This window comes from Agelaius phoeniceus, chromosome 10, assembly GCF_051311805.1.
Source record: "Agelaius phoeniceus isolate bAgePho1 chromosome 10, bAgePho1.hap1, whole genome shotgun sequence".
NCBI classification, from domain to species: Eukaryota; Metazoa; Chordata; class Aves; order Passeriformes; family Icteridae; genus Agelaius; species Agelaius phoeniceus.
The window spans coordinates 6,614,452-6,635,004 of NC_135274.1; the positions used below are offsets into that span (position 1 = coordinate 6,614,452).

Below are 20,553 nucleotides of genomic sequence, written 5' to 3' on the forward strand. Positions count from 1 at the left end.
TTTCCCGCCCTCGCGCTGGCAGTCTCAGCCAATGGGCGGCGGCTCCCGGCAGGCGGGAAGGGCCGTCTCTATGGTGCCCGCGGCGGAACCCGGAAGTGGCGGCGGTGGCGGCGATGGCGGCGGCGGGGCCGGTGCGGCTGTGGGTGCGCACGGAGCCGTTCCTGGTGGGAGCGCTCCCGGCCCCGCCGCCCGCCCGCCTCACCCCGCACTACTTGCGCAAGGCGGCCGCCTACGCCCGCGCTCGGGCGGACCAGGGCTGCTTCCCGCGGCTGAGCTGGTCCAGCTGGCGGCACATCGCCTGCGGGAAGCTGCTGCTGAGCCCCGAGATCGCCTGGCTCTACTTCGAGCTCTTCCGCGGCCTCCGCGGGCCCTCCCCGCCGCTCCGCCTGCGCTGGGCCGAGGTTGAGGCGGCCTGCACCAGCGCCGAGGAGCTGGAGTGGGAGCGGAGCAAGGCAAGAGCCCGGCCTAAGGCAGGGGGAGTCCGGGCCCGGCCTAAGGCAGGGGGAGCCCCAATCCCGCCGAAAGGGGAGCCCGGCCCAGGCTGACAATTCTCTGTCTCTCCCGTGCTCTCCAGCTCTCCGTGGACACGCTGCAGTTCCTGCTCTTCCTGTACGTGCAGCAGTTCCACAACGTGTCCCTACGGCGCTCTCTGCTCGGCGACGAGTGGCCCAGCCCCAGGACCAAGTCTCCCAGCCTGTCAGGGAAATTGGGCACCGAGAATAAGGTACTCGTACCTCCGGGACTGCCCGTGTGCAGGAGCCTCTTCGCTCTGAGGGGGCTTGGGGAAGGGGCTGGTTTGTTCCCGGGAGGGTTTCACCTCTGAGCAAAGCTCCAGCTGCACAACTCCTGTTCCATAGTAAACTAAGTGAAGTTGTTGTGATCTCTACAGTTTAGAAAATGGATTTTTAAAGTTTTCCATGAGACTTTCCTGGAGTCCAAACCCAACTGAATATTCCTCGAGAGTCTTGGCAAGTCTCCTTTTGAGAAGCAACAGCCTTTTTTGCTTTATTAGTCAAGCAGGGAGCTCTCCTCATGCTCATAGTGCCTTTCCCATGATCCCAGTGTGGAATTTTGGATTCCAGGGCATCATATTTTGTTTCTGAGAGGGGAGTTGGTTGTTCAGCTGTAGATCAACTGCATGGAAATGCTATTTCCTTTTAAAATACTGCCAGGTATTTAGGAAGGAGTGAGTTGGATGTGTCCTGTGAGCAGCTCTGTGTGCGAGAATGCATTACAATTTGCAACCCTGTGTAAGGCCATGCCAACCTCTGGAATTCTGGCACAGATGTGCTGCTGTGAGTGGGATAAGCTGGTGAAATGTAGCTTGGGGCAAGCTGAAATGATTAAAAATAGGAACTGGATAATTTTATCCTGAAACGTGGAACAAAAGTGGTGAGGACAAGGTGTAATCACAGCCCTATGTCCCTTCGGTAAAACTCACCTTTATTAATCTCTGCCTGAATTGCAGTCTCCTTTTTTTGGGCTGCAGCCCTTTAGAATTTGAAATAAGGATTCTTTCAGAGGGTTTGGTTTATTGGAGAAATGATCCTCTGCTTTTTATCCTGGCACTGAATCCTGGCTGCAGGGGTTTTTCCAGTGGAGCAGCTCCAGGACCTTGAGTGTCAGTTATTGATTTGTGTCCTCCCTTTGAATGCCAGCAGCAGTGGCCTGGGTTTGTGTGGGGCTGTAGAAGAGCCTGGTGCTGCTCTCTAGAAGGAAATACTTGATACTTGAGTTGGAATTAAATGCTTTATTTTGAGTTTTTGGGGGGGGGTGTCTTCCAGCCTTGTGAGAGCAGAGCAGCAGGAATGAGCACTGTACCTGACTGGCTTTCCTTCTTCTGGAAGGATTCTAAGCAAGGATTTGTATATATGATGTCCATGGAGCAGCTTGGAGAACTCACCCCTTGTGTGTTTTCCTGCCCCTACAGAACTGGGACGACCAGGAGCACCTTGCCTTTGTTCAGAGCCACCTCTTGGATATCTTGGAGCTGCTGCTGGAGCCAGAGCAGCTCTCAGCCTCTTCCCATTCCAGCTGCAGCAGCCTGGTGTCCTTTGAAGCCGTGTGTGCCCTCAGCTTCCTGCTGGAGGGCACCGTCAGCAATTCGGGCACCGTCCGTCCCCTCCACAAGCTGGCCCTCAGGCAGCCCTGCCATGGCCACAATGGGTATTCCAAAGGCTCCAGAACCTTCTCCCTGCACAAGCTGGAGAGCTGGCTGCGCTCCTCCCTCACTGCCAATCCCCTGGGAATAACTGTCTGTGTCAAGGCTGGCAAGAAGCTCGCGTGGGCACAGCAAGGTGGGCAAAACTGCTGGGAAGGTGTTCTTAGACAGACAGAAATGTGGGGGCCATTGGGATGTGGGGGGACATTGGGATGTGGGGGAACATTGGGATGTGGGGGGGAATGGAAAAATGTGAGCAAAATAGAAATATATAGAAATATACAGAAATATGGTAAGTACGAGTATGGAAAAACAAAAGCAGAAGTGCACAGAAATGTAGAAAAATAGAAATAAATATATACAAATAAAGATAATAAATAAATATATAGATATAATAAATATATAGATATAATATAATAAATATGATAAAGATATAAACATAATAAAAATATATAGAAATAAATAGAATTACAAAAGTTTGGGGGGACATTGGGGTGTGGGGAGACATTGGGATGTGGGCGGGAAATGGAAATATGTGAACAAAATAGAAATATATAGAAATATACAGAAATACAGTAAGTATGAGTATGGAAAAACAAAAGCAGAAGTGCACAGAAATATAGAAATAAATATATAAAAATAAATATATAAATAAATATATAAATATAATAAAGATATAAATATAATAAAAATGTAGAGAAATAAATAGAATTACAAAAGTGTAGATAAGTCAAAAAATACAAGTAGAGGAAATTGGAAATACAGAAATCAATTTAGAAATACAGCAAAATAAATCTAGGTAAATAGTATAAATAAAATTTTAAGAAAAATAACCCCAGAAATGAGAACTCAGCTCTTGTTGCTGACCAGGGATCTGGCAGTGGGGTGGGATCTGGTCTAGGTTTCCTTGTGTCCAATCCAGCCCCTCTCCTTCAGGGACATGGCAGTGGAGCCAAGGCACTTTCCCCCATAGGATAAGGAATTTATCTCAGTGTTTTGTTTCCCTGACTGCAGGACCCCAAGAGGGGCAGTGGGTTAGGGAGGATGGGGAAGGGCTTAAGGATTGCATCCTAGAGGGAGCATTTCCCCTTTTAAAACACACAATTCCTGCTTAAAACTCACCCTCAGGATCTTCCTGCTAAGCTGAGTCTTGTGTTCAGCAACAGGCCTGTGGAACTGGAGATTCTGGAGCTTGTGGGGGGCTTTGACTGCTCCTAAGTAATCTTTAAGTGGTTTTGGTCCTTCATTGTCTCTCAGTTTCTGAAACTTCTGGTGCCTGTTGCTGCTGACCTGCCCAGGAGGCATCAGGGATGGTGTGACTGCTGTGGGATTTACCATCCTTGAACTTTGGGGCTGATTCTTTTCCTGAGGGGTTGCTGCACCCAGAACTTGTGTGGGCTTTGTTTTGCAGTGGAAGGAGCAACCAGGAGAGCCAGGATTGCCTGCAGTGCCCGGGTGGTGCCAGAGGTGTCCCCCCTGGTGATCATGAGCCACGTGTACAGGCAGACCCTGGCCAAGAGCTCAGACACCCTGGTGGGGGCTCACGTCAGAATCTATCGCTGCAACGACTCCTTCATTTACCTCCTGTCCCCTCTGCGGTGAGTTTGGCTTCTCCTGGGACACAGCTGCACTCCTGGTGACCATGAGTGTGTCCTGGGGGCCAGGAGGCCAGTGGGATCCTGGGGGGTGTTAGGAAGAGCATTCCCAGTAGGTCAGGGAGTGATCCTGCCCCTCTGCTCAGCCCTGTGAGGCACAGCTGGGGTGCTGTGTTCAGGTCTGGGTTCCTCAGGAGGGGCAAGGAGCTCCTGAGAGGGTCCAGTGGATGATACAGAGTTGATGAAGGGACTGGAGCATCTCCCTGACAAGGAAAGGCTGAGAGAGCTGGGCCTGGTTAGTGTGGAGAAGACCAGACTGAGGTGGGATCCCATCAATCCATACAGAGATCTCCAGGTAGTGCCAGGCTTTGCTCAGTGGTGCCAGTGACAGGATAGGGAGCAATGGCCATAAACTAAACCACAGCAAGTTTCAGCTCAACATGAGGAGGAACTTCCTTCCATTGCAGGTGCCCAGGGAAGAGGTGGAGTCTCCCTCTCTGGAGACATTCCAAACCCACCTGGACACATTCCTATGTCACCTGCTGCAGGTGACCCTGTGGTGGTGTTTGCAGGGGTCTCAGGTAGAGGGAAGAGATGAGAATCTTGACTCTATGTTTCAGAGGGCTGATTTATTATTTTATAATATATATTATATTAAAAGAAAAATATATATTAAAGCTACACTAAAAGAATGGAGAGAAAAGGATTTCATCAGAAGGCTAGCAAAGGAAAGAAAAAGAATGATAACAAAATCTTGTGACTGACCAGAGAGTCCGAGCCAGCTGGGCTGCGATTGGCCATTAATTAAAAACAACCACATGGACCAATCAAAGATGCACCTGTTGCATTCCACAGCAGCAGAGAACCATTGATTACATTTTGTTCCTGAGGCCTCTCAGCTTCTTAGGAGGAAAAATCCTAAGGAAAGGATTTTTCAAAAAAACATGCCTGAGACACAGGATTTTTTTCTTCTGAGAAGCTGAGAGGCCTCAGGAACAAAATGTAAACAATGGTTCTCTGCTGCTGTGGAATGCAACAGGTGCATCTGGGATTGGTCCATGTGGTTGTTTTTAATTAATGGCCAATCACAGCCCAGCTGTCTCGGACTCTCTGGTCAGTCACAAGATTTTGTTATCATTCTTTTTCTTTCCTTTGCTAGCCTTCTGATGAAATCCTTTCTTCTATTCTTTTAGTATGGTTTTAATATAATATATATATAACATAAAATAATAAATCAGCCTTCTGCAACATGGAATCAAGATTCTCATCTCTTCCCTCTTCCTGGGACCCCTGTGAGCACCACCACAATCCTGGCCAAAGGATTTTTCCTAAAATACGTCCATGACAGTGACCCTGCCTTGGTCTGGATGGAGGTTCCTTCCAGCCCTGATGGTTCTGTATTTCCTTGGCAGATCAGTGACCATCGAGAAGTGCCGGAACAGCACCTTTGTCCTGGGCCCTGTGGGGGTATCAGTCCATGTCCAGAGCTGTGACAACGTCAAGGTCATCGCTGTTTGCCATCGCTTGTCCCTTTCGTCCACCAAGGGCTGCACTTTCCACACCCTCACACCCACGCAGCCCCTCATTCTCTCGGGGAACCAGGCAGTCAGCTTTGCCCCTTTCCACACCCATTATCCCATGCTGGAAGACCACATGGCTCAGGTGGGCTTGGCCACTCTGCCAAACTACTGGGACAGCCCCATGCTGGTGTGCAGGGACAGCGGTGACACCAGCGTCTTCCGGCTCCTGCCCCCCTCAGACTTCTACACCTTTGTGATTCCCTTTGAGATGGAAGGAGACACCACTGAGACCCCAGGGGGGCTTCCCCAGGAGTACCAGGAGGTGCTGAGGCAGCGGGAGCAGAAGGTGCAGGTGTGGCAGCGCATGGTGAAGGAGGCAGGGCTGAGCAGGTGAGTGTCCCCTCAGCCATGTGGACAGAGGGTTGTTTGATGGGGATTCCACAGAAATCCTTGAAGGATGGCTTGGGTTGTGGGAGCCTTGTCTTGCAGGCCAGTCCTAGAGCATTAGTAATTAGCAATCCTGGGATTCTGCTTGGTGATGGGGGAAGACTAATGCTCACAGGCATAGCTCAAGAGCTGTAGAATCCCACAATTGCGTTGGAAGGGACCTTAAAGCTCATCCTGTTCCACCCCATGCTGTGGAACACCTTCCACTATCCCAGGTTGCTTCAAGCCCTGTCCAACCTGGCCTTGAACAGTTCAGGGATGGGGCAGCCACAGCTTCTCTGGGCACCCTGTGCCAGGGCCTCACCACCCTCACAGAGAAGAATTTCTTCCCAATATCTGATCTAAATCTGCCCTCTGGCAGTGGGAAGCCATTCCACTATATCATGTCACTCCAGTCCCTTCTCCAAATCCCTCTCCAGCTCTCCTGGAGCCCCTTTAGGCACTGGAAGGTGCTGTGATGTCTCCCTGGAGCTTTCTCCTCTCCAGGTGAGCACCCCCAGCTCTCCCAGCCTGGCTCCAGCCCCTGGAACACCTCCGTGGCCTCCTCTGGATTCCAGCAGCAGCAGCAGCAGCACATCCTTGTTGTGCTGGGTATCCCAGGGCTGAAGGCAGCTCTGCAGGTGGGGCCTCACCAAGTGGGGTGAAGGGGGACAATCCCCTCCCTCACCCACGCTGCTCCTGAGCAGGTGCTTTCTCATGGCTGCATTTTCCCAGCTTGTGAGGCTCCAGGAAAAGCATTCCCAGATGTTGCTGAGGTGAGGGATCCACCCTGGCCGTGGATTGGGCCAGGGCTGGGTGTGCACCCTGAGCTGCCTGGGGTCCCTCTTAGCCCAGCCTTCCCCTTGGGATTGAGGCTATCAATGGCTGTCCCAGCCCTTGCTGAGGTGAGCTGGGAATGTGCACGTGCATCATTGCAGCCAGCAGATCACCTTGGGGCAGTAGCTTTGAAATTCCTCTGGAGCAGATCACATGGAATCCTCTGCCCAGCTTCCTTGGCAAGCACAGAATGGGGATAAAACCCCATTTCAAATATCTGTGTTTCTTCCCAGGATGCTGCTTCCCTCCACAGTTTTGGGAAGGAGTTTGACCTGTCAGAACCTTCCTGTGAAAGAAATATGAGGAAATAGGGGATGATGTGCTTAGATTTGCCATCATCTGCTGCAGTCACAGGAGGCAAGAGCTCCCTGCTTATTCCATAAAAGGGGGGAAATTCTGGCAAGTTTAGAAGCTTGTTGAAAAGAAAGTGGGCAGCTGACAGTGGAAAATGTCTGTTGTCTCTTGCAGGCAGGGAAACAAGAAGGGAGACAAGTAGGAAGCTTAGAGCAAACAGGATATCAGGCTTGTAGAAAGAAAAAAGCTGCTGTGCTCAAGCAGGGAGGTGAAAGAGAGTGTTAGAAATAAGAAGACATCTTTCAAGAAGTTGAAGTTGTCTGATTGAGGAAAGTGGGGCAAAAAAAGAATGTAAATCCTGCCAGGCTGAAAGTAAAACCCCCGTAAGACAGGACCAAGAAGACAGCTTGAGGAACAACTTGCAAAAGCATAAAATCCTGTTTATTCATTTTTCTGAGCGTATCAGACAGAAAGTCTTTCAGGGTCGGTAGCAGATCAAGGTAGAGAAAAAGCTTTTGGAGAAGATAAATCCACAAGGGAAGAAAGAAGTGGCTGCCTTTGTGTTCACTGGGGAGGAATTTGGGTTAGTTTGTGTTCCAAAACCCTGCTTTGTGGGGAATGGCTCAAATGGAAGAGAACATACAGACAGCAGCCTTAACTTGAAAAAAGGGTGTGGATACATGGAGCCTGTCTGAGGGTGAGTGGGACAAAACTGAATAGAATGGCCTGAATTGGAAGGGACCTTAAAAACCCAACCAGATTCCAGCCCCTGCCATGGGCAGGGACACCTTCCACTGTCCCAGGCTGCTCCAAGCCCCATCCAGCCTGGCCTTGGACACTTCCAGATATCCAGGGGCAGCCACAGCTGCTCTGGGCACTCTGTGCCAGGGCCTCAGCACCCTCACAGCCAAGAATTCCTTCCCAGGATCCCATCTGACCCTGCTCTCTGGCAGTAGGAAGCCATTCCCCCTTGTGCTGTCACTTCAGGCTCTTGGAGAGAGTCTCCATGTTTCTTGTAGCTCCTTCAGGCACTGGAAGGCCACAGTGATTTCACCTCAAAGCTTCTCTTCTCCAGGCTCAACAATTCCAAATCTCCCAGCCTTTCCTTAGAGGAGGGGTGTGCTCCATCCCTCTGATCACCTTTGTGGTCTCCTCTGGAACTGGTTTCCTGCTTTTCCCAGTACAGAATGGGGTCAGCACATCAAATTAGGAATGGGTTCAAAGCAAACCCACATAAAATCTCCAGAATATTGAAAAATGTTCATGTTTCATTGCTGTTCAGAAATGAATTGTTTAAACTACTTGAAAAGGTCCATCAGGAGCTACTCAACACCTGTGCCACCTTTGGCTTAAGAAATTCCAGATGTGAGCTGATCCCAGAGGACTGGGATGCTGTTCTGGAGATGATTTTGGGTATCTGACCAGTGCCAGTTAGCCTGAGCTGAGTGGCCTGCCCTGTTAGGCTTGCCAAAAACACTCCAAAAAGAAAATGATGTGAGGTGTGTTTATAGGTGCATTTTTTCCCTGATCTCCATCCTCTGGTGCTGTCAGAATAGAATTTCATGTCCTTAGTGCTTAAGCACTGGTTGCTAACCTTAGTGTTCTCCCTTTTCAGACAGTTTTTCAGCTGTGCCCTGAGGGGAAAGTGGAGGCAGCCCTGGAGCAGGGTGGTTGTGGTGGGATGGAGAATTTTGTATGACTTCTCCAAGTGCTCCAGGTTCTGCCTTTGGGGTTCACTAGCATCACATTAACTCAGTAAAAACCTTTTCTGGTTGTCTCTGCAAGGTTCAGGAACCAAGCCTGGCTCTTCCTGATCCATCTGGAGGCTTGTTTGAATAGTGAAGACATGGTAGAAGTATAATACTGTGAATAAATGTGAATTTTTCCATATTTCCCTGCTGCTTTGTCTGTTTCAGGGATCAGAGGAAACAGTTCCAGGCTGTGGTAGAAAACAAATTCTATGAGTGGCTGGTTCAGACAGGGAACAGACAGCAGCTGGACAGCCTGGTCCCTCCTGCCCTGGGCTCCAAGCAGGCAGCAGGATAACATTCCTGGCCAGGATAACATTCCTGGGCAGCAGAAGGAAGGGAGGTGAGTAAAAGGCCTCTTTCTCTTGCTTCTTCTCTCCCCCCCAGGAACTGTCCCATGTTGGTGTGCACAGCCAAGGCAGAGGTAGGAGAAGCAGGAGTCTGAGGGAGTGTTCTCACAAGAGCCTGGCATTTGGGTTTAGTTCCTACTTTCCTGTCAAAACCCATTTTCAGCTGAAATCTGTGCCCTCAGCTTGGCCTTGCTGCCAAGTTTGATTTGTTGGAGGCATCTGTAAGGGCAGATGGGCAAATTGCACATAATGTGATATAAAACTGATTGGAATAGCTGCTCTTTCAAAGAAACTCTGTGCATTGATGTCCACCCATCTCACTTCTTGCTAAAGAGAGTTGAATGAGACTTTGAGTTGTTCTTTCAGTGAGACTTTGGGTAGTTCTTACAATAAGAATTTGGATAATTCTCACTTACTCTTCCCAAACAGAAGTGGTTTAGGAGCTGGAGACCTGCCCTTATTGTGCTCTTCTGCCATGGCATGTTTCAAACCATTAGAAAATTGTTTTATTTTTTATTTAGCCTTTGAATTCCTTTTTTTTTTTTCTTTGCTGGTGTTAGAAGTAAAATTGCCTCCTTTTATTTTGTTCCAGAGCTCTGGGAACAGCCAGTGATCCACTCAGCCCAGTTCTCATTATGACTTTGTGCCATCCCACCTGCACCCACTGGATCTGCCAGCCAGCCCTGGTGAGGATGGGACTGCCTGGCTGCTGTAGGATTCCTGAGCATTGGTGCTTTGCCAGGAATGTGCTGTAGCCATCCTGTTGGTGACTCAGAGGTGCCTGGCACTGGGGGAGGATGAAGTGTGCCTTGTTGCAGAGCTGTCACAGCAGTCCATAGTGTCCAACACACCAGGTTTCCTGGGACAAAGCTGGGTGCAGGCCCTGGGCATCACCTGCATCCTCATGGTACAAACCAGTGGTGCTGTTTTAATAAATGTGAAAAAGAAATGTTTAATTTTTTTATGAATGAAATCAAACAGGTTTTTTTTTAATATGAAGATGGCACTTTTAGAAGATAAATTTTTTGTATATGGTTGCATTGTTTTGACAAATGTCAATAAACTAGATTTGTTGGATAAACCTGACACGTGTCTTGGGGAAGGGGTTTTACATGTACAGTTGGTCTTAGGGGGACACAGCATCTTTTATCTTAATGAAATGTGAACCTGTCAGACAGAGAAACTGCTAATTTATGGGGAAAGTGAGGTAAAAAAAGAATGTAAGTCCTACCAGGCTGAAAGTAAAACTCCTGTAAACTTCAGCCATGCAGCTGAAGGCTGCCCTGGCACAAAGTTTTGATACAAGCCCTATTCCAATCTCTCATAATTTTCATAAAGATTATCAGCTTGAATAAGCACCATTCTCATGTGCTGGTGGGATGTGTTTTGGGGAGATGTGCTCATAGCTGAGCACTTAAATAAGCTTGGAAAATAGGCAAAGGCATTGCATGGATGAGTGGAGGCAGCAGCTGGTGGTGCCTTGGGAAGAGCTCTCCAAGCTGAGAGTGAGGGGAAGGCACAGTGCTCTCGAGTGCACAGCCTCAGAATTCCTCTGAAGGTCTCCTTGGCTCCTGGGCAGGCAGGTGAGGTGAGTTTATTATATTTATTCTATTTATATAAGATGAGCTTATTGTATTTAACCAACCTCTGAAGGAGGGATGTGCAAAGTGACCACAGCTTTGAGCTGTGAACATGCTGATAGAACCCAGCTTGTGCTTGAACTGTGATCTTCAGGAGTTAAAAACTAAATCAATCCAAGTGGCCTCAGTGAGAGCAACAGCTCTGGGTGATTCAAGGCTCCTAAAATGGGAAGAGGAGCAGCTGCTGATTGTGTGTGCCCCAGGCTCTCCCATCTGCCTGCATTTACAGAGCTGCTGTTGCGAGAGTGCTTGTCCTGACAGATTTGAAAGAGGGGCTGCGTGTTTCGGGCGCTGCTGTGCCAAATTCGTGTCCCTTTGTCTCACTAAGCCTTTGGGCTGGGGCTCTGAATAGCTGCAGAGGTGGTTTTTCATAATGCACTGGCGGGGGGGTGGCTGTGGAAGCCAGTGATCCTCGGCCTCCCCGCTCCCAGGGCCGGAGTGTGGCCCAAGGGAAAACTCCTCTGCTCCAGCCTCAGGTGCTGGGCTGAGAGTTGGGGTTGAATTTGTGACACTTGAAGAGACAACAGAAATCTGGGCATCGTTGGATGTGTGAAATCACTCTGTGGGGAGTGGGGAGGTGGCCTCACTTCCTTCTTTCCCTCTAAGTCAGGAGGTATTTGGAGTGGTGTGGCTCCAGCTGAGGGTGTCCCAGGAAAATCTGCAGCCTCTTTGCTGCACAGATGTCTCCATTGAGAGCTTTCAATGCAGAGCTGGTCTTTGCAATCCTCTGCTGTCTGCTCTGAGCACGTTGTCATTCCTTAACTGCATCCTTCACTGCACCTGAACATTCCCTGATGAATACCATGTGCCCTCCTTACAAATGGGGTGGGTTTCTAAGAGCCAACAAGGATTCCTTCTTGTTTAACAAGCTTGGAAGGGAGGGAGCAGCCAAATTACCACCTGTCCTTGGCAGGGGGCTGCGTGTTTTGAGTGCATTTGGCAGAGTTTTGGTGTTCTGACTCAGCAAATGGTAACAAAGGGAGGATGGCGAAGCCTTCCTTTATTCCATAATCCTGTTTGCTTTTCTGGAAATCGGCTATAGCCTCAGAATCACTGACTCAATTTTTGGATCCTATTCTCATGACAAAGCGGCTGTCTGGTTTAAAACAAGCCCGTTATAAAAAGGGCACCTCGGATCCTGGCTGTTTGTAACAGCTGCTGACGTTCCTCCGGCACAGGGGAGCTTGGCTGGAACGGAAAATGTCCAGAGCTGGAACCAAGGTAAGTTTGTTTGCAGTGTATTCATGATTTTGGCTAAAAGTGCAGAATTTTGCAGGCATGAATTGTGGAGAAACTTTGTTTTTTTTTTGTTCTGCTGACAGCTTCCCCCTCTGTCAGTGTGTGGGCAGGGGGAGATGCTTGAAATCCCTCCTCACGTGGAGGGAAGCTGGAGCTGAGCCCTCCCAAGTATTTTCCCAGATTTTGGCTGGTCCCTCTAGGTGTGGCTCTGCCAGAGGACGGAGTGAAGCACAGTGACTGGTGAGAGGCATTTTGAAATGGTTCTAAATCAGCAGGGTCTGATGCCTTGGGAATTGGGGGTGGAGGGGCTGTGCCAGCTGGGAATCACTGCACTTGCAGAGCAGGATCTCATGGAAAGGTCCCTTGGAGAGAGCCTGACTGCCAGCACCAGCAGAGCTGCCACATCCCTTTTCCATGGTGGAGCAGAAGGTGTGCTGGGACAGAAAGGCTCCATGGATGGCCATGGCACTGAAGGGAATCGTGTTCCCTGGGGGATGATGCACACCGGCCTTGGGATTTGGTGCAGTTGGCAGGGACGAACTGAAATCGGAGAAGGAGGTAGGTTGGGAAGCTCAGCTTCAGCTGGAGAGACATCTCAGGTGGGGATCCAGCACCTCAGGCTTGGGTTTAGCAGAGCTGAGCTGGCTGATCCCACAGAACTTGTACTGAGTCAGGGATTGGGCAGGGAGAAACAGCTGGGAAGGGAAAGGGGAAGGAGGGTGGGGACTTGGACCAGTGTCCTCTATGGAATATCAAACACTGTTAGGAGGCTGCAGGAAGAGCTTCATCTGAGTTTAGCTTTTGGGCTGGGTTCCTTTCAGCCTGTGGAGGCTGTGAGACCCAAGGGGCTTTGGAGGCACCGTGGGTTTGGAGGCACTGGGCAGTGCCATGGGAGATCTGGCCCTGGCTTTTCCGTGTCCTTCGGCTCTGTGGCTCTCTGGCTGTTGGGCTGGGAAGCCAAGGAGGGTGTGCTGGTGGCTCCTGGATCCTGGGATGCAAATTTTCTGTACCTAAACCTAAAAAAGGTGCTGGGGAACTGCAACTGCTCCATCCTTGAGTCTCCTATCAGCTTGGAAAGCCTTGAGCACATTCTGCTTTTCCCCAGCTGTGTCCCCCCGGAGTGTGCCACTGGGAATTAATGGAATTTGTGCTGCTGGAGGGCAGCAAGATGGCCAGGAGGAGTTATCTCCTAGTTCTGTATGCTGTGCTCTTGTTTAGCACATTCCATGAAAAAGAAAAAGGCAAAATAGGGAATTAAACACCATTTCTCACAGCCCCGGTGAGTGATCTGCCCTGGAAAGGGATCCCTCCTGATAGAGGAGTGGATATTTTTTATGAGTTGGATACTTTTTTATGAGTAAAAAATGGATATTTTTTATGATTTTCCTTCTAGCTAAGCTGCTGTTGAAAAGAAATATGTGATAACTCAGGTGAGGTGACCAAAGTGAGTGTTTTACATTCCTGCAAGGGAGATCTGCTCTGGCAGATGTGGTATGTGCCTGGTAACCCCCAAAAGGCAAGGTTGGACATGGAGAGGTTAACAGGGGAGTGCTGGGAGCAGAGCTCCTGCAGGGTTTGGCTGAAGGAAAGTGATTTCCCTGCAAGTGAGAGGGGACAGAAACAAAGCTGCAAATCTGGAAATGGAATCTGTAATTATTCTATGGGTGAAAACATCAGCCTGAATCCATGCAGGAAAGCTGGGAAGCAAAGGTCTGAAAGGAGCTGAGGGTGTGTCTGAAGGGCTGTGCTGGAGAATGGGTGGGGAGGATCCCTTAAATTCTGAAATTAAACCAAGGAGCAGCACTTAGGTTGGACTTAGGAACAGCCAAATCCTTAATGTGTATATATATCCAAGCCTTTGGATTTCTTTGGCTTTGAGGTTTTATAAATACAGAGAAAATTCCCCCCTGGAGACACCAGGCTCCAGTTTGGTTGTGTTAGGCTGGGTGGGGAAGGAACATCACTGAATCCTAGAATGGTTTCAGTTGGAAAGGACTTTAAAGCCCATCCAGTCCCACCCCCCTCCATGGGCAGGGACATCTTCCACTATCTCAGGTTGCTGCAAGCCCAGTCCAACCTGGCCTTGGACACTGCCAGGTTCCCTCTGCCCAGAAAGCAGATCCACACTGGGCAGAGTTTATAATCAACCATGTTGGACAGGAGTTGGGACAGGATCAGAGCTTGGGGACAGATATTGGACAGAGGGATCAGCCATCCCAGCAGAGGATAATGCTGAACTGGGAATAAATGAATCCCTGCAGAGGCTTTTCCAGGGGTGCTGTGGCTTCCTTGACCAGTGCCTTCAAGAAGAGGGTGACTGGTGATGCATGACTGCCAAACCCAGTGAGCAGAGCTTTCGGTGTTGCCTTTGGGTCAGGCTGGCAGATTTTTTGGGTGATACCTTTAGGGACAATGATCCAGAAGTAGGATGTGGAAAAGGCAGTGGGCTGTGGCCAGGAAGACCAGGCCAGTGTGGTTAACTGCCCAAGAGTGGGAAAACAGGAGCTGGGCATTTCAGTGCTCTCCTTTCACAGCCCTTATTCACTGCTGGAAAGGTCAGAGTGATCCCAGCTCTCCACTGAAGGTGGAAAGAGCTTGCTCAGGGTGTTAGGGGAGGGGTTGTTTTGTGTGCACCAACTGCTTTGTGATGGCAAATCAATCCTTGAAATTAAAAGGAAAATAGCATTATCCTAATAAATGTTCAGTAACAGGCCACAAAATCAAGAGCATGAATCCTCTGGCATGATCAGTCTGACTCCCCAGATCCCTTGGTCAGGCTGGTGGGGCACACTGACCAACCAGCTCCAGGAAAACTCTGGCTAATTTAACTTTTAGCACAAAACAAATGATTAAAAATAAAAAGTGAGAGAGCTGTCCTGCATTTGGGTTGAAACACTGACAATGAGTGATTTTTGAAGAGCAGGGAGGTTACATTGATACCAGTGGCCAAAGCACTGTAGGTGAAGTACTGCAGGTGGGGGGGGGGGTGTCTTAATAATCAAACTATGGAAAAAAAACATGGGAAAATGGATTGGGTGTGGCTAGAAAGATTCTCTCTAGACCATCTGGCGTTGTGAGCAAGCAAGGGATGTAGTCAAGATAGATGTGATGGTTTGGAAATCCTCTTGGAGAAGAGGAACGTTTGATGAGTAATTGTCACCTGGAAGGATCTAAAATGGGGCTGGAGAAAGGACTGGTCTGGTCTAGGGCTTGCAATATTTTAATGAAGGGATTTTTGAGGAAAACTGAGTTTCCTCTCCAGGCTGTCTGGGTGGGTGATGCCTTGGGTGGGAGGAATGGGATTTGCTCATCAGTTCCAAAGATCTTTCAAGCCAGGTTGTGTTCAAGGATAAAGTGCTTTTGGATCAGCAGCCTGGCTATAGAGCAGCTCTTGGGCAAGAAATGTGGGGATGGATTGTGAATTTGCCAGAGGTTTCATGGACTTGCAGCAACCAAAGCAGAATGAGCCAACTGCAAATACAATCCTTGGATATCCATAAAACTGCTCCCCACCATGAACATGGAATGCACCCTTAGTTTTTCCTGGCAAGGGCAAAGCTTGTGTGATGTCCAGCTTTGGGCAGTGAGTTTTGAGAAGGGAAGTTTTGGGTTGTTCAAGTGGGAACAAGGATGGGCTAGAAGACATGATCTGGGAGGAAAGAGACTTCTCCACTCCCTTCAGATCAGTAAAGATCTTGCTGCAAACACTTGGAAGGTCAGTATAAAGGAAATAATGGAATTGTTAAGGCTGGAAAAGCCCTCTAAAGGCATCAAGTCCAGCTGCTAACCCAGGGCTGCCAGCCCCACCCATGTCCCCAGAAACCGACTTTGTAAATTCCATTCACTTCTCACAGCTCTCCAGCCATAATTTAGTAACTCCTGATCTAGAGAAGGTGGGAGGGAATTGCTTTGATGGTGTTTTGCTGGAAAAAAGGACAGGGACTTCTCTGTGGGAGTGTTGCGTTGGACTGGGACAGAACAAAGGCCTGGGAAGGGCAGAACACTGGTGGCAGCTGGAGGCATTGGGGCCAGACAGGTGAATTAGTCTGACTGACTGCAGTTGGTCCCGTTCCATGGCTGGGCTTGATGATTTCTGATAGCTCTAATGTTGTATTTGTGGGGTGCCCCGATGAAGGGAGGAATGATGAATCTGACTCCATGTTCTCAGAAGATTAATGTATTATTTTATGATACTATAGTATATTGAAGAATACTAAACTAAACTATACTAAAGAATACAGAAAGGATACTTAGAATGCTAAAAAGATAATAATGAAAACTCGGCACTCTTCCCAGAGTCTCAACACATCTTGGCCCTGATTGGCCAGAGTGAAAACAACTCACACCAGAATCCAATGAAACAATCACCTGTGGGTAAACAATCTCCAAACACATTCCAGATAAGCAAAACACAGGAGAATCAAATGAGATAAGAATTGTTTTCCTTTTTCTCTGAAGCTTCTCAGCTTCCCAGGAGAAAAATCCTGGGTGATTTTTCAGAGAATGTGAACGCCACACTCGAGGGCTCTGCTTTCAGATATTTCCTGCTGTGATGTGGCTGGAATATGGAGAAATTCTGGATGAGGAACCTCCCTTCTCTGCCCCCTCTGCTCGTTTCAGGTCACCTTCTATGAAGACAAGAACTTCCTGGGCCGTTACTACGAGTGCGACAGCGACTGCCCTGATTTCCACAACTACCTGAGCCGCTGCAACTCCATCCGCGTGGATGGAGGCACCTGGGTGGCCTACGAGAGGCCCAACTATGCTGGGAACATGTACGTGCTGACCCACGGGGAGTACCCTGACTACCACCACTGGATGGGCCTCAACGACCGCCTGGGCTCCTGCAAGTACATCCAGATCGTAGGTGTCACCCCTTGCCAGGGGATGCTGCCATTTATCCCATCCTGGGAGGGTTTCATGTAGGGGAACGTGGTGTCCTGGGGAGCCACAGAGAGGGGGCTGCAGGGGTTTGGTCCCACAGTCCTGCTCTGGGAGTAGCAAGGTGTTTGGTGTGGGGAGAAGGTGGAGGTTTCCCAGTCTGGATTGCAGTGGGAAAAGGCAGATCTGTGGTGGTGTTCACAGGGGTCCCAGGATGAGGGAAGAAATGAGAATCTTGGCTCCATGTTCCAGAAGGCTGATTTATTATTTTATGATATATATCATATTAAAACTATACTAAAAGAATGAAGAAAGGATTTCATCCTTTCAAGAAGGCTTGAAAGGAAAGGAAAGGAGTGATAATAAAACCTTGTGACTGACCAGAGTCTGAGACAGCTGGGCTGTGATTGGCCATTAATTAAAAACAACCACATGAGACCAATCCCAGATGCACCTGTTGCATTCCACAGCAGCAGATAACCATTGTTTACATTTTGTTTCTGAGGCCTCTCAGCTTCTCAGGAGAAAAAAATCCTAGGGAAAGGAGTTTTTATAAAATATGTCCGTGACAAAGATCCATTTGAGTGTGGGTGAGTTTCCATAGGTAGTTTCATCAGCATGTTCCTTTAGGGATTTCTGTGTCCAGGCAGGTTGCTCCAGAGTTTGCCTCTCATTTTTCCCTCATGTGTAACCAACTGATCCAACAGCTCAAGGCCTGTAACAGTGGAATATAGGTTTTGCAGGAATATTTAGAATGAGGGGAAGTTTCCTCTCCAGCAACCCAGGACTCCCTTCTGATACAAGGAGCTGAATCTGTGTCACCAAACCCTTCTGGGTGTGGAGAGCCAAGCCCAGTATCAGTCCTGGAGTGCCCAGGAACAGAAGGCATGCCTGGAGCCCTCCTTGGCCATGCTGGGAGCAGCCTGGTGCCTCCTGGTGTGAGGAGAGCACAGGAGGTGTGCTCATCCCCTCCTAACTGATGGTGGGAGAAAGGAACAGAGCGAAGGATCCTTTTGGGAAGCCTATTGGGAGGAGCATCTTTTAAGATTGGGATTGTGGATGAAGTGTGGGTTGGTGCTGCTGCTGCTGAGGTTTTCCAGTAGTGGGGCAGATTCTGCTGATCCACGGGTTGATTAATTGGAGCATGGCTGTGAATTCCCACTGCATGGAGCAGATCTCACCACTGAGAACAGATTCTGCTTTTCTGCCTGGGAGTCTAACGCCCCTCTGAGCCTGTTCTGGCTTTAAGCTGGGTCTAAATCCCTTTGCATGGGGCAAGGAGAGTTTCCAGCCCGCTCAGAGCACTGATCTGGCTTAAGACATGGAGCCAAAACACGTGCGAGACACAAGAGCAGCACAGCTTCCTCCACCAGGATGAAACGTGGGAGCCTCATCCTGCACATCCACCTGGTCCTGGCTTTTCCCTGCCCTGGGGAGACCCCACAGAGCTCGGCTGGGGCTGGCAAGGAGGGAGCAGGCTGGGGAAGGTGTCCGGGCAGCTGCAGATCAGGCAAGGAGCGCTTCCAGTCCCGGTGGGACCCAGCGCTGCCTCCGCAGCAAAACACGGCCCCGCCGGGCTCAGCAGCTCATTGCACTCCTTTCCGCCCGGAGGAGACGGGACTGGAGCGAGGCTGCCTCTCTGATGCTCACAAGGAGCACTGAGGGACTCAAGGCTGCCTGGGATAGCAAGACCGGCACTGCTGACTCGAGCTTATCACTGTTCTGCGTGTGATGCTCTGTTAGAATTTACCCCAGCTGCTTCTCCCTGTGCTTTTGGAGATTTCAGCCCTGTCCTGGTGTGCTGGGGGTGGTTGGTACCTGATTTGAGTCCGGCTGTGCCCAAACTCTGCCCCCATGTCAGAGCTGGGACATGTCAGTGCCTCCATCCAATGCTCTGGTTGCCAATGAAGTCACCCAGAGAAGCTGTGGCTGCCCCACCCCTGGAAGTGTCCAAGGCCAGCTTGGAGGGGGCTTGGAAGAACCTGGGATAGTGGGAGGTAGAACTGGATCATCTTAAAATCCCTTCCAACCCAAAACTTTCCATGACCCTATGATTTTCTCTCCCCACACTTTTTTTTTTTTTCTTTTTTTTTCTAGCCAAGTGGAGGCCGAGGCCACATCCAGGTGTTTGAGAAGGGAGATTTTGGCGGGCAGATGTTCGAAGCCACCGAAGACTGCCCCTCCATCATGGAGGAGTGGCACATGCGTGAGGTGCACGCCTGCAGGGTGCTGGAGGGCGTCTGGGTGTTCTACGAGCATCCCAACTACCGGGGCCGGCAGTACGTGCTGCCCAAGGGGGAGTACCGCAAGCCCGTGGAGTGGGGCGCGGCCAGCCCCGCCGTCCAGTCCTTCCGCAGCATCTCCGAGTGAGCCAGCCCCGGGCAGGGCTGCCACACCCCCCCAATAAAGCAACTGAGTCGCTCAGCTCCGCCTTGTCCTGCTTATTCCCGGGATTTGCGTGCGACATGTCCGGCCTCCGGGGAGCTGGGGTGGAGCAGAGCCTTCTCTCCCTGATTGTCACCCCCTTCCCCATCCCCTGCCCCTCTGATCCCGGGGGAGCTGGGGTGGAGCAGAGCCTTCTGTGCTTCATTGTCACCCCCTTCCCCATCCCCTGCCCTTCTGATCCCGGGGGAGCTGGAGCAGAGCCTTCTCTGCCTGATTGTCACCCCCTTCCCCATCCCCTGCCCCTCTGATCCCGGGGCAGCTGGAGCAGAGCCTTCTCTGCCTGATTGTCACCCCCTTCCCCATCCCCTGCCCCTCTGATCCTGGGGGAGCTGGGGTGGAGCAGAGCCTTTTCTGCCTGATTGTCACCCCCTTCCCCATCCCCTGCCCCTCTGATCCTTTAGGAAAAAGCCACCCCCAAGCTGGAGTTTGTGCTCCAGCGTTTGGCCATCCCTATGGAGCAGTGGCACCACACGTCTCTGGGTTCCAGTTTTCGGTGATGGCTGTGGGTGGCTTGGTCTGTCATGTCCCTATGGAGTCCCTGCCTGCTCTGTTGCTGCTCCGTGGTGGTTTGGGAGAAGGGATGAGGTTTTTGTCACTGCCATGTGTCCTCCTGGACACCCTGAGCAGGCAGCTGCTGTCCTGGTACTGGATGAGTTCTGTCCTCCCAGGACTGGGAAAAAATGGAGATCCCAGATGGAGCAGGAAGGGGACAGCCATAACCTCCTTGGGGAATGCTGGGGACACTGGCAGCCCAGTGTGTCAGGTACAGGATGTCCCCTGGAGGTGTGGGCCAAGAGATTCAGTTGCTTAAACTGGGGCTGGGCACCGCATGGAGCTGGGAGCGGGCTGGGTGTGGGATAGAGGCAGTGAGTGCCTCTGGGAGGTGGCTGCTGAAGGGCAGAAGAGCTCCCTGGACACCTGAGATGTGCAGGGAGTAGAGGGGGCTCCCAGTTATCCCAGTTAGCCACCAGGACCATCCCACTTTGCCTGGTGCTACCAGAGGAGAGGCAGGTCCCAGGCACAGCCTCCCGGGCAGGAATAGCTGATGGCTGGGCACTCTTCCCCTGGGAACCCTGGGAGCTGCAGCCTGTTTGCACATGGAGCTAAGGGGCTTTGGGATAATGAGGCTGGAGGTGGAAGCAGAGCCCTCCCAGCCATGCTCTGCAGTCTCTTCCCCTTGATGTGTGAGGTTATTATGGAGCGGGGAGCCAGGGGAAGGGATGCTCATCAAGCCACGGGGCTGCCACCTCCTGGGAAAGCTGCTGCCGGTGGGGAATGGGAAGGAGCCACCACGTCCAGCCCCCTGGACTTCCCCCAGGACAAAAATCAGCTGAAGAGTCGCCTTTCCCTTCTTCCTCTCCCTGCTGTCACCCCCTCCCTCAGAGCACTGCCCCAGTCCAGCCTTTCCCTGCAAACA

At 50.5% G+C, this 20,553-nt stretch overlaps 2 protein-coding genes across 2 annotated transcripts; both read left to right on the forward strand.

Annotated features, from left to right (window-relative positions):
- The first annotated feature begins 89 nt into the window (after positions 1-89).
- Positions 90-10,012, forward strand: TBCCD1 (TBCC domain containing 1). Its single transcript, XM_054639452.2, has 7 exons — positions 90-452; positions 575-724; positions 1,931-2,297; positions 3,573-3,759; positions 5,169-5,666; positions 8,750-8,924; positions 9,524-10,012. Exons 1-6 carry the CDS (start codon positions 114-116, stop codon positions 8,877-8,879), a joined length of 1,671 nt encoding a protein of 556 aa, XP_054495427.1. The 5' UTR covers positions 90-113; the 3' UTR covers positions 8,880-8,924; positions 9,524-10,012.
- Positions 10,013-11,605: 1,593 nt separating this feature from the next.
- On the forward strand, positions 11,606-19,115 carry CRYGS (crystallin gamma S). The gene is made up of 3 exons (XM_077183612.1): positions 11,606-11,792; positions 16,431-16,673; positions 18,789-19,115. Exons 1-3 carry the CDS (start codon positions 11,772-11,774, stop codon positions 19,059-19,061), a joined length of 537 nt encoding a protein of 178 aa, XP_077039727.1. The 5' UTR covers positions 11,606-11,771; the 3' UTR covers positions 19,062-19,115.
- Positions 19,116-20,553: the final 1,438 nt, after the last annotated feature.

Bases quoted from the DNA above. Each gene is read 5' to 3' on its own strand.
- TBCCD1 (XM_054639452.2), top strand. From the start codon at position 114: ATGGCGGCGGCGGGGCCGGTGCGGCTGTGGGTGCGCACGGAGCCGTTC. The intron at 2,298-3,572 runs GTGGGCAAAACT...TTTGTTTTGCAG, and splicing joins GCTCGCGTGGGCACAGCAAG to TGGAAGGAGCAACCAGGAGA. The intron at 5,667-8,749 runs GTGAGTGTCCCC...TGTCTGTTTCAG, and splicing joins AAGGAGGCAGGGCTGAGCAG to GGATCAGAGGAAACAGTTCC.
- CRYGS (XM_077183612.1), top strand. From the start codon at position 11,772: ATGTCCAGAGCTGGAACCAAG. The intron at 11,793-16,430 runs GTAAGTTTGTTT...TGCTCGTTTCAG, and splicing joins TGTCCAGAGCTGGAACCAAG to GTCACCTTCTATGAAGACAA. The intron at 16,674-18,788 runs GTAGGTGTCACC...TTTTTTTTCTAG, and splicing joins CCTGCAAGTACATCCAGATC to CCAAGTGGAGGCCGAGGCCA.